The 14074-nt window shown below is 37.0% G+C and overlaps 1 protein-coding gene across 1 annotated transcript in view; it reads right to left on the bottom strand.

Annotated features, from left to right (window-relative positions):
* The window catches only part of LOC128089400 (guanine nucleotide-binding protein G(q) subunit alpha), a 113136-nt gene that overhangs the window by 21426 nt on the left and 77636 nt on the right, over positions 1-14074 (bottom strand). Inside the window, exon 3 of the mRNA XM_052700781.1 lies at positions 5651-5805. Coding sequence (XP_052556741.1) covers positions 5651-5805 — 155 coding nt within the window. The remainder of the gene's footprint in view (positions 1-5650; positions 5806-14074) is intronic.

Raw genomic sequence — 14074 nt, 5'->3', positions numbered from 1 at the left:
CCATTACGGGCATCTGGGAGAAAGACTGCTGCAGTAAATGAAGTTCTCGGCGTCTGGTTACTCACAAGAATGATCTAGAGCTAGCCACTGATACAATAAATTAACCTAAGAATGCCCTGATTCTGTATCCTTCTGTAGTGAAGGGCAGCATTGGACTCCTTGATGTAGACATCACTCCTAGTGTTCTTTTCCTCATGGTTACTACTGAGGGAGCTCTTCAAAAATAAAACAAAAACAAAAAAAAAATCCATACTATTTATAGATGCTCTGAATGATCTGTTATTAAATAGAGGAAACAAGTCATCCTGAACAGAAACTTTGTTTCTGAAAGACAGAAACAAAGCAGTTTGAGTTCTGACTTACAGCAAAAGTACTGAAGAACTGATCAGTTAGGTCAGGGAGAGAGACAAAAACATTAACAAATTTTCCTCACCATGATTTTATTCATGAAAGATTAATCTGAAAAAAAAAAATTGAATGTGAGAACGTTACTTGTATTTAGAAAGATGTATTGAACCATGCATCTCATATTATTTATCATATTCATAAGCTGTTACTCCAAAAATATTTTCTCAGAATACTAATTAGTTTCTGCCAATTATAAAGGTTTGAGAACTTGAGGATTTCATCTGCCCTCAGAGGCTTTAACCAAAAAGCACACCATCTACTTGCTGGGGGGGAAAAACATACAAGAAATCCGCAACCACCAGAACAGGAAACTGATGGTGGTCTTGAAACACTGCCTGTCTTCTTTTAACCTTCCACATCCACAATACCAGTTTTGTTACTATTTTTTGAAGGCTCCTGGGAAGCACTGTGAGTCACTACATGCCATAGTTATATTTCTGACAGCAGAAACTGGTAGCTGGCCCATTTATACAGTTACCTTGTTGCACCACTTTGGAAAGCCTCATTCATGGTCTCCAGCCTCAGCCTGGTAACTGTAAGTCAGAACCATGACTGCAGCAGGGATATTACTAAGATATACTGTCACATACATCAGGTTGATTCTAGATTGGCAATAATTTAAAGGGATAATATTAAATAAACATTTGAGCTTCTTGAAGCTATTGAAGTGACACATTACCATTTTTATTTATTTTTTTCCTAACACTGTTGTCATTAAGTTTCACAAGCATTAATTGATTTCACTGTTTCAAAATGGTGAGACAAAACACAGGTGGTATGTAAAGTGCACTCTTTAAAAAAAAAAAAAAAAAAAAAGATAACTGAAATACCGTTGTTATTAAAAAAATATACTACCAGCACACAGAATTTTCATATATCATTACATGAATAGTGGGAACAGCTATTCCTGTAAAATTGAAATTTTTTCATTGCAATTATTTAGTTTATTATAGTTTAGTTCCTTGACACAATAAAGACCTATGTTTTTGAGTCTTATTCATAGCAAGAGGGGTGGAAATTTAAAGCTGTGGCTTAAAGAAACTCTTTGATTAACATGGGAATGGCATAACTGTATGCCTATGCTTTAAACATCTTCAAGCTTATTAAACAATTAAAGAAAACACCAGCCAGCAATTTTAAATAAGAACATCAAAGAACATCACATGTTGGTGAATGCAAATTCTTTTCTATCTACAGCTGTGCAGGCTCAGGCTCCACTCCAGCTGCATCTGTGCCCTGAAGACACTGCCCTTACCCAGTTGCCAGATTTTTCACTTACACAATATCTTTGTAATACATTTCTCTCAAAATTATTTGAACAGTGAAAAAATACTATTAAAACTGTATAAATTAAGCTAGTTTATTTTACGGGGATGTAGAAAGTCCATAACCTCCAGCAGGAAGCCAGGGTGGAGTTACTTCCTCCAGCGGCTTATCTACAGACAAGACATAACTTGTTAAGCCAGAGTTATGAGAAATATCTTAGGAGTGTCTGAATTCAGATAGGTGATGAATAAAGGAAAAGAAGGATTTTATTCTACATTTCCTCATCTGCTTATTACAAGCTTGATTCAATGTGGCTTTGAAGCGCTTACCTAATTTTTGCTGTCCTAAGAAAAATAATGACAAACACCCACGGGCAAAAAAATCCTGCACACTTACAAACAAAACAAAACAAAACAAAAACAAACAAACAAACAAAAACCTACATAAAAAAGTGCACAAGGTATTATAAAAAAATGTAAGAAGTAATTTTTAAAAAGCCCTTAAAAGTTTTACTGCATGCACATATACACAAATTCTGTGATCAGCCTTTCTGATACAAATGACACTTCAGCATGTACTAGAAATTAACGCACGTGCGCTCTTGAATCATGAAACTTGTCATAATTCAGAACTTCCACCAAAAAAGTGCAGACAGCACTTGCCAAAGGGGGATGTTTCCTTAGTTTATTAAATTCAAATTTTAAAACTGATAATGAGATGGATACTGGAAATAGCTGGGCAAATGCTTTGTGACCTAATTCAAAAGCAAGTAACTGGTGTTATGAACTGAAAACTCACTTCTGTGGTGAGCAGCAATTGCACAGAAGTCTGAACTGCATGGCACTCCAAACTGATTTTTGCCACCTGCTAAGAAATGTCCTACTTTGATGAGACATTTTGTAGTTATACGGCCTCTTCACCCAAACAGCACTTTTTCTGGCAAGCATTACTGAAACAAACAAAACCTGCATAAAATTACTTTGAAAATAAGATGTCAAATCACATAGATCTGAATACATCTATAGTGAAGACCTAGTTTTAAAAGTTAATTATACCTGTAATTAGTTTTATAAAAATGAATTTTAGTGTCTGCTGAGGTAATTTTCCAGGAGGTTGCTATAGCAACAGGCACAAGGTGCATTACCAAGGTAATCTGTGTGTAATGAGCAGCTGACAGTAGCTCTCTCTTGACGTCAAGAAAAACTGCTACAGCCTCGTAGCACACTGGTGATCTGCACACTGACCTGAAACAAAGGAAACCTTTTGTTTCCTAGTCAGCATTGAGAGAGAAGTAATTATTTTTAATGCACTTTACATAGCCTATGACAAGGTCCAAATCCACAGCCAGTTTCCAAGAAAGCCAGGCCATGAAGGTGCTGATGATAAGACTTAATGATAAGTGTTTCAAATGTACCTTTTGTGTGTATTACAAAGTAAACAGAAAGAATAGGATAACAGAAGTAGACTGACTTGCTCTGTATTTACTACATGCCCTTCTCATACAGAAAATAGGCAAAGAGGTGTGACTTCTAACTTTATTATTGGTTAAAACTTCTCTGGTGTACATAATCTTTTCCAAGAACTTAAGTACAGGTCTCTTTCACCATACCCCAGTTCAACATCTACCACTTCGGAGAGTTGCACCACATAATGAAAACTGACCATTAAAACCTACTTAATTTATTTTCAATGAATGGAGTCCTGAAACATCTTCAACGTGAAGAAATACAGGGCAAACAAACACTTCAAACAAGCACCTTACTCCAGTCATTCTCCAGCCTGAGATTTTTTTGCAAGTACAACATGATGGTGAAGCATCTTCTCAAAAATAAATCCATAAGGTGAAACTATATTGCTCAAGGCAACAAACACAGAAAAAGCTTCCAGGATTCTCTATATGAATGAATAATAAAGTAGAACATTACATATCTGGCACAGATAACCAAATGAGGGTATTAAATACTGGTGCCGACAACACACTGAGGAATTTAGGAGGAGTTATATTTATTTCTCTGGAATGTTATAAAACACAGCTAGGAAAGAATTGCTAAACAGTCATTCTCTGATATCCTTATACAGCAAACTAAAAAAGCCTGCTTTCTTAACCTTGGTTAAGATATTGCCAAGACAGCACACAGAGAAAGATCTCAGCTCACAAAACTATTGCTTAAGGTTACCTTCACTGTGATGCTGGTATACATAGTGTGAACACTACCTCTGAAGCCATAAGGGGAAGTGGTTTAGTGGTAAATAAGTAAGTCACAAAGTAATGTATATGAGAAGTTAATAATCTATTTATCTAATGTACTCTTGACTTTACCGCAAGTAAGTCTAGAAATTACTTATAAAACCTACAGGAACATCCAACTTTTGGAGTATTCAATGGTAAAAAAATATATATATAAAGAATATATTTGCTGAGCTATCAAGAATTTTAAATCAACTGCCAAGGATCAGAAAACTTTCTCTTACATCTTATCCTTCTCTCTTCTGGTAATGCACATGATGCATTCTTCCATGGTACTAGCAGTGGGTATAAAACCAATAAAAATGACAAAACAGGCCAAAGGACAACAGAAAGTACAGAAAAGTACAAGATACATTAGAACATTACTGAGAAACAGTAACAGAAATACAAAACATAGAGGAAGAGATTGAGAAAGACAACATATAATAACTCTGGGGAAAAAATACAAAGAGAACAGATTGAAAGCACAATTACTGCAAAAACAGAAAATATATGAGGAGAGAATCATGCAAGGGATGAATGAATAATATAAGACATATCAGTGCATATGCTTAGATCATATACAACAGGACAAAAAATCATTGCTTATGCTTCAAACAACATGTCAGAAGGAACTACTGTCTCACAAAGTCAATCAGCACTGGATGCTTACTTCTGTTTTACTGTCTTGCGAATCCCGATTGTTAATTTTAAGCATCTTGTTCAGCTGGTTTGTGATACGGGGACTAAAATAGCGGATTCTATTTGGGTATTCTATTGCTAAACACATTTGCTGTATTTTTTGTTTCTGTCAATTTATTTTACTGGACTTCACTATTTGAAGACATTTTTCTTGCAAGCATAAATATATTAAAGGATCTTGTAAGGTCTCACATAATATTTCATAATTCTAACATTTTGCTACACCATCTTCTACCTACAACCAGCAAACTCGCAAACCTCACAATAAATTGCTGTGTCTCTTGAGCTTTAAAAATAACCCACTGATTTGTATGTTTACTTTTGGCAAATCACTGATACTACCAATTTGCTTCTATAGGTACTTAGTTAATTTTGTTAATTTTAATAGTACTACATAGATCCATTTTTCACCCAAAAACAAGAGTTCAACATTTGATACTAATTCTTCTCACACAAGCATTTTTATTGTTGTTGATCTACAACAGGTAAATTTTAAAATATTCTTACCCTACTTTTTATTTCTATGCCTTTCTGACAGATACGTTCTTTTACATTTTGGCCTTGTTTCCACAAAAGAAAAGCAGCTCAATAAAACATACTGCCTGCCTCACCGCCACTACTGCAAAAGCAGCCTGTGAGAAAAAAAATAATGAAAGAAAAAGGGTAGAGAAATCCTAGAAGACTCTGTTTTTCATGAATCATACGGAAATTGATAGCGCTTCCTGCATTAAAGTACACAAAAGTACTTCTGCCTGGCTTGTACTTTCAAATGTATCTCATAGGAACACAGGACAATAAGGGCTTTCTACTTAGAAACTGTCACTTAGAATTTTACTTTGGAGTTTGAATGGTACCTGAATTTTATTCTGGGAAATACACATTTACCAATAAACTAGAAGCAATCCACTACTTAAAAGCAGCTCTTAAATTATATTAGGTAAGTGTACTTTTGTGCTGCATATGTGTACAAGTAGCTAAAAAGCTAAAAAGTGAAAATCACTTTGCAAGAGACAGAGTGAGATATAGCTGTAGCCATCATGTACTTACTATTTAGTTGAATCTGATAACTGATACTCTCGTCGTCGGTCATAACATTCCTGAATTCCAGGGTCATTCCATAAGCTTCTTATTGCATCTACATAGGGGTTCTCAAAAGTTGACACCTTCTCTACATCAACTTCCCGCACTAACTGTGCATGAGCCTAAATGAAACAAAGAAAGAAATAAAGTTGACATAATGGCCATCTCACCAATGTGTATACATAATTTGAGAAGTACTATGAGGAAGGTTGTGAAGATGTGGAAAGGTGACCACTGGTAGAAGGAGTTCTAAAATAAAGAAGAGAGGAACCGTTATCTATTTTGTTCATTTAATTAGAACGTTTGTAGATCTTGACATTTTGTTCTTTTCATGTCACCGGACTCTGTCAAACAGAGTACCTACCACCTACTGTACTAGTTCAATAACTCATTAGCAGCTGAATATAGGATTATTGGATAACATGAAGAAAAAAAAGGGTGAAAACGCGAAATATTCAAAGAGGAATATTTTTCCAAAATCTGTATTCATGTGAATGAACTTAGTGATGCTGCAGGAAGGATCACAAATAAGAATGATGAATCATACATGAGTAATGACAAAGTACGTTTGAACCAAGACAAACAGCAGTAGGTATAAAACTGGGACAGAAGATGAATTAACAAATGTGTGTTTTTATTTCAGAATATGTTTACTCCAAGCTACTACTACTTAGATGAAATATATGAGTCTTTTGAAACAAAAAATTACTTAATTAAGCTAATTATAAATAAAATTTTCAATGTTGATTTTTCAGGTACAGATTTGGGGCATATAAAATGCCTGTTTTTAAAATGATAACCAGTTAGCCAACTTGTCTGATTCAGACTCTGAAAAAGCCCAAGAGGTCAGAGGGGAAGGAAGAAACTTTTCTTTCATGGAAATTCACTGTAAAAAGTTCTTCATGCTACCACAAGCATAACAAAACTTACTATTAGGTAAAGCAAAGCAAGATTCTTAGAAAAGCTCTCAAGTTTCAATTTGCATTATAAACAATGGTCATACTATATCACAGAGATTTTTGAAAAGTAAGTAGCCAGTAGGAAATAACCTCTAATAAAAACATCACACTCCTAAATACTGTTAAATTTTACTTAAGCACTATGGAGACAAAGAAGAACAATTTCTAAATTGTACAGGAAGAATTAAGCACATAATTTTTGTGAAGCTGGATTTATTTATTTATGTAACTTTCTTCTATCTTATCAAGCTTGGTTAGTGCCTATTCTGTACTCTTTGGCCTTTGGATGCTTCCAGAAGAATGATGTCCCAAATATTTACTCACTGACTGACAAATTGATAGAACAGTATATTCTGATATTGATTCTTTTTCTATATACTTGAGCTCTGAAATTATAGCCAAGTGCTATCAAAATGCTAACAGAGTTGAAAGACTAACTATTCAACTACTGCTCTTTAGCTTGAAAATTTCTCATAACTGACGTACTTCCCCAAAAAGGTACTCAAGTACTCAACATCGGTAGCAGAGAAAATGATAAATAATTACTGTATTCAGTTGCCAACCTAGACTTACACTGCAGTTGTCCAAGGCATTGCATTGTTTCATTTATCAGTTCTGTTTGTTCTGCCATTCAACTAATATGACTTGGGACCACAGTTAAATCTTATGAAATAAACTATGCTATATGCCAGTAAGTAATATCCATCAGAAAATGAATTCAGCTTTTAAAATGATAAATACTCCCACAGTGAACACTGCTTCTGTTTCCTTTGAGTAGACTCATGAGAGCTTGTACTCTACTGTTCCACAGCTCTTCACAACAGTGCTATTTCTTTTTAAAAAGTAGAATCACAGAATATCCTGAGTTGGAAGGGATCCAGAGATCACACAGTCCAGCTCCTGGCTCCAAAGAGAACCACCTAAAAATCAGACCATAAGTCTGAGAGCATTGTCCAGACAGGTAATGTCCCTTCATACCAATTTCAAGTCTTTACTAAGCCTCAGCTGTGTCTTCTTGTTCCCATAAGTGCTATGTTCTCCTGTGGATAATGTTTTTCACTTTGAGAATCTTTGTCATTCAGTATCTTTTCCTAGCTTCTATACAGATCACTCTTACAGTAAGCAAAAGCCTGCATACCACCCTCATAAGAAAGCGCACCACAGAGGTGACGTGTTTCACACCTGCTGTGACAGCACTATGTCTAGGAATGTGCCCATTGAGTTCATCCTTCATTGGCCCGACAAGATGCAAGTCAGAACATACCAAACACAGACTATGCAGTCTGGTAGGGCAGTCCAGCCAACACTGGCAATGTGCTTCATGGTCTTCAAACTGGAATGGGGCCTGGCATTATCATGTTACAAGGCTGTCTTCTTCTCTGGCCTACATCTGGAAGCTCAAGCATTCAGTGTAGTCAGTCATGATGCAGCACTCAGAGCAGACAATTTGTTTGGGCTCCAGGAAATCCAGAAGCATCAGCAACTGCCTCTTTCCTACCCCATGGTGCACATCTCTTTACAAACTGAGAGCTGTGTCTTTGGTAAGGAATTCATATGTTGTCACTGCATGGATAGTCACTTTGACTCCAGCTCACAGTGGTAACATAATCACCAGTAATGATGCAATCCAAGAACACCTTCAGCCTTCTCTTGATTCTGCAGGTCCTGACAAATTTGTGTATGATGTTCCTTTGGTTTCTGTGTGTAAAGAATTACTTCATAATACCTAGTCTAAAGCTACCTTATTTGAGTTTAAAGCCATTTCCTCCTGTCCTTTCACTACAAGCCCTAATAAAAAGTCCCTCCCCAGCTTTCTTGTACGTCTTTCTTCAGGTACAGAAAGGCTGCCATAAGTTGCCCCAAGGAACCTTCTTGTCTCCAGGCTGAATAGCCACAACTCTCTCAGCCTGTCATCCTAGTGGAGGTTCTCCAGTCCTCTGATCACCTTTGTGGCCCTCCTTTGGACCCACTCCAACAGTTTGATGTCCTGTTTGTGTTGGGAGCCCAAGAACTGGACTCAGTACTTCAGACCGGGTCTCATGAGAGCAGAGTAGGATAGAACCACCTGCTTTGACCCACTGGTCACATTACCTTTGATGCAATCCAGGATACTGCTGGCCTTCTGTTGGGCTGCAAGCACACACTGCTAGCTCATGTTGAGTCTTTCAACAAGAAAGATCTCCAAATCCTGCTTAAGGTCTGCTGACAAGCCATTCTCCACCCAACTTGTATTTGTGGCTGTAATTGTCTTGGCCCAAGTACAGGACCTTGTTGCTCGGCCTTCTGAACCCTTGTGAGGTAGAGAAGTATGAATTTAATGCAGAAGAAGAACGTGGGGTGTTAATATCATTACTTACTGGCTTTAGTTTCCTTCCACTAACATCAGCAGCCAATTGCAAATATTATTTTTGATTTTAGCACTCAAATTACTTGCAAGAAAATGTATCTAAGGACTAATCAACACCACAGGCAACCCCATCTCGATCCATCTCAGTTCCTCAGGTGTCCTTGTCCCCACATAATAGATTTGAGGGAACTTTAGGGAGCGGTATGTGAGGATATAGTAGGAAGTCCACCTGCGAGGGGGTCTAGAGTGAGGCAGTTGACTCCTCATCTTGAGATTGCTTCCATAAAGAGGGAAAAGAAGGTGACTGCCATAGGCATCTTCCTTCTGAGAGAAACAGAGGTCCCTATATGCTGGTCTGACTCTACTCATAGTGGAGTGTGCTGTCTCCCTGGGGCAGGGAGGGCAGAGATAATTCTAGGAACTTCCTAAACTTCCTAGTCTAATTTATACCTCTGATTATTATCCCTTATCGATAGTTCAGGCTGGCAGTGATGGAGGTGCTAAGCCCTAGGATTTAACAAATGAAGGGATGGGCAACTTGGGGACAGTACAAAAAAGTTGTCAGGATGTGGAAGGAGAAAATTAGAAAGGCAAAAGCCCAGCTTGAACTTAACTTGGCTGCTGGGGTAAAAGCGAACAAAATCTTTTTCACAAACATATTGACAGTGAGAGAAGTGCTAAGGAGAATCTTACGCCTTTACTATGAAATGGTGGGGAATGGAGGATAAAGAGAAGGCTGAGGTTCTCAATGCCTTCTTTATGTCTGCCTACAAAAGTCAGACCAGTTATCCTCCTGATTTGGGAGTCTCAGATAAGGAGAAGAATAAATGTATAAATTCAGTTGGAAACAATGAAGAGACCTTCTACTCCACCTGGACTGCCACAAGTCCATGGGGCCAGATGGGATCCACCTGAGGCTGCAGAGGGAGCTGGAAAAGGTGACTGCCAAGCTGCTTTCCACCATCTATCAGCATTCTTGGCCAATCAGAGAAGGTCCCAGGAGACTGGAGGCTTATCAACCTGACTCCCACCTACAAGAAGGATTGTAATGAGGATCTGGAGAGCTAGAGGCCTGCCAGCCTGACATTGGTATTGAGGAAAGTTATGGAGCAGATCTTGAGGAAGATCATATGGCTTGTAAAGGACAACAAGATTAGGTCCAACCAGCATGGGTTCATGTAAGGCAACTACTACTTGATCAACCTCATCTCATTCTATGACCAGATGATTCACCTAATGGATGAGGGAAAGGATGTGGATGTAGTCTACCTAGATTTCATCAAAGCTTTTGACACTGTCACAGTATTCTCAACAGTGACTGCAACCAGTGTTTTAGTAAGCTTGGAAAAAGGTTCAGTCTTTTTATTCCTTTTGATATAATTCCTGTAATTTTTTCAGAGTGGCACTCTATGAGTAATTTATGTAACAAAGGATCAGCAGAAATGCAGTCCATTTCAAAAGAAATTACTCTGGAATTCTACATCCACAAGAGAAAGAAGTATACTTGAGATGCAGCAGGCAAGGTTGTTTTTTATTGACAGTTTCTGAGAACTAATTGATAGTTCTGAGAACTAATTGATACTAAGATGCTCATTTAAAGAATTATCTCACATAGCAAAGATCATCTTAACATATTTTTCTGTTTTGTAGAAGGATTTCATACCCCATTAGAAGAAGTCTGTGGCTGTAAGTGTTTGGTGGTCAATAACTAAGGGATGAGTCATAGAGAAGTTAGATTTGAATGCTAAAGTTTACACTGAGTGCAATGGCTTGTGACCAGATCCAAGAAGTCTAGAAGCTGAATCAAACTTCTTACAAAGCTGCAACCATGATCACATATTTGCCAAACAAAACAAGTATTGATAATGCAGCTTAAAAGCCGAAATGATCACCTATACTAGTTTAATAGGAAGTGTAAGTTATGACTCATGAATCTGATGACTTGTCATCTACAAGTGTGGCTAACACAAATGTGTATGCAATACCCTCTCTTCTCTTACAGGACTGTATAGCAAGGCATGCCGTAGTTGAGAGTATCCTGTAAACCTTTAGATATTTCAAAGAGATATAACATTCAATAAGCATAATACTACTATTCTATTTCACTCTCTTGAAAACTAAATGCCTGTGGGATATGTTCCTTACCATGCCAGAAAACAGGAATAATAATCATTTCCGGGTAGGAAAGCGTGTTTACATAGCGTTAACAAAAACAATTTGGAAGAGGACTGTAAAGAGAACACTGCTTCCTTTGAGCAACTCTGGAGCACAGAACTAGGCTAAACAGAGAAGAAGTTTCATGATGTGCTAATACTAAAGAATTGTATATAAATTAGTACAGTGTGCTATGAAGTGCTCTTGAAGGCTTAGTACATCCTTAACTATCCTTCAAGTACTGAAACAGATTAATAGGGTATCAAACTACTTAAGTAAGAAGTTGTATCTTTTCATGTTTCACATTCTGATCTGAGAAAATTAAAAATAGCATTAGCTTGTTGAAAAAGAATTCCCTGGACACTAAACAGAATCTGAAAAATTCAGTTTGGTCCAGGAAAACTTTTCTGTCACTGGTCATTTTCTGTAAAAAGCTTAAGATAATGTATCCTGACTCACTACAAAAAATAGAATTTAAATAAAATATCTTATGACTTAAGTTGCAAAATAAATCCATTCAAAATGCATCATTAAACTCTAGCTGTAATAATTTTAAATATTAAAAGGCTGCAATAATGAAAGAAAGTCATGTGCATAGACATGAGGATATTTATTTGCTTTTACTAAGGCTTAGAGAGGCCTCTGGAAGAAGCATAATAAATTAGAACTTCATTTGTACACTGCCATCAGAGCTCTGATTTTTCTTGATTTTTTTAACTTACTTTAGATAAGCTGCATCAGAGTTGGAAGACAAACATGCCACTGCTATAGGGCTTCAAACAGAAAATTTGAGTGAGATTTTATCTAGATTTGTATCAGAATTTCTACATACACAGTATTGCTAAGCCTTTGGAAACTTTATTTTGAAAGTGGTATGATTGTTACAAACCTTGAAACAAATGTTTCACAGAGCTTTGTGTCCTTCTAGAAGGTTCTCCTGGAAGTGTCTGAGAGAGATACTATCCTACTAGTCTCTCCTAAAACTTCCCATCCTCTCCCTATAAACAAAAGCCTTCATAAGCAACAAAACCATTTTTTTTCTGATGTCTTTATGCCGAAGAGTAAAATGCTGTGTTACTCCCTGAAAACCAGTTTATCCTGTGTGAATAACTCTATCAGAAATATGAGTTAGAAAATTAAGTAAACAGACTCAAAGAATCACCAACGTTGGAAAAGACCTCCAGTGTCATCCAGTCCAACTGCCCCCTTATTAACAGCATTTCCCACTACATGATGTTCCTCAGAACAACAGCTAAACATTTCTTGAACGCCTCCTGTGCCAGTTACTCTATCACCTCTCTGGGCAGCCCATTTCAGAGCCTGGCCACTCTTTGGGTGAAATTTTTCCTAACATCCAACCTGAACCACTCGTAGCACAACCTAAGGCTATTTCCTTCTATGTTGTTTTCCTTTATGAAAAATGAGATGCTCTCCAATAAGGCAGAATGTATTCTTTAGGGAAAGGAAAGGCACTGGAGGATACAATTTACAGAAGCACACTGCACTGTGTAAAAGCAACGATGTCTAAAGACCCAGAGAACACAGAGACTACTGCTAATGCAAACGACGTTATGGGACAACAAAAGGGCATAATCATTTTTCCACTTACTGTCCAGCTCTCATATTCCACACATAAATATGTGGTTACCTGGCTTTCACTGTTAAGCTTTTTCTAGTGAATAAAACCAACATAAATGTATTGATAACACAAGCGTATTCTTTTCTCAAAGTATAAGTGAAATCTGAAATTGGTGAAATGAAACTCATTAGGACCTGAGATTAATTTACAGAAAGCTATTTCACCACAAATAACCAAAAGACTGGCACAGAATCAGAATTCTAGTCCATAACAACATGTAACAATTTAGTGTCACTATACTAGAACACACAATATGATTGACCTAACACATTCTAGCAATCCAGGAATCTCTCTGCGTAAGTGGGATAATTTGTAAACTAGGCTTTATAATCACCTACCACACCAGCTGAAATTTTTATACATTTGACCTGAAATTGCACAGCTAACCACTGTTTTTCTAATATATGAATTGAAGATTTCATCTTCTTGTGTGGGGACTCCAGAAAAACAAACTGCTTTACGCCCTGAATAAAACCCCTAGCGACTTAAAATTACTTTCAGAAACTTGTATCGAGTCAACTGCCATTTTATTACATTAATTCAGCAAGTTTAGGATTTTTACTTTGGAAAAAAAAAAAAAACAAAAAAAACCCAAAAAAACGAGTAGCAAGTAAAACACATCTGGACACAATACTCCAGGTGAGGTCTAATCAGAGCAGAGGGGCAGGATGCAGCCCAGGATAAAGTTGGCATTTTGGGCTGCAAGGGCACACTGCTGGCACATGTCCAGCTTTCCATCTACATCTCCAAATTCTTCTTTGCAGGGCTATGCAATTCTTTTTTACCCCAGCTTGTACTGACAATCTCTTGAATCTCCCAATTCAAATAAGCAATAAGTTTCCCAAGGAAATAATGGAAATATTGGTCAAGAATCCCTTACTGAAGTTTAGAAAAAAACTGAATTGTAGCCATATCAGTTTTGACATTGCTCATCTGAACATAAAACTAAATCCAAACTTCTTTTCCTGGATGCAGCTACCAGCAGCTATTTGCATCCTACTGAAGCCCTCATAATTAACAATTGGTGCATCCAAGTGTGTATATTTTTTTTTTCTACTGGTAAAACCTATTTTCTAATTAACTCAGATCTGCAGTGACAGAAATTAAATTAAAAACATTTCAGATCTAAATCAATCTAAGCAAGAACTTGCAACAAGATCTTTCCCCTCAACCACAGTTTTAGCTTACACAAATTAACCACATTTCTGTTATATGTAAAGATAGCACAACTGTTTTCACAAACACCTAACAATGCTCATACAGTCATGTTTTCAGAAAAAAAATTCCATGTT

Source organism: Tympanuchus pallidicinctus, unplaced genomic scaffold, assembly GCF_026119805.1.
Source record: "Tympanuchus pallidicinctus isolate F22 unplaced genomic scaffold, pur_lepc_1.0 scaffold4, whole genome shotgun sequence".
NCBI lineage: Eukaryota > Metazoa > Chordata > Aves > Galliformes > Phasianidae > Tympanuchus > Tympanuchus pallidicinctus.
The sequence above is the reverse complement of the archived record's forward strand: the minus strand, read 5'-3'. Positions and strand labels throughout refer to the sequence as shown.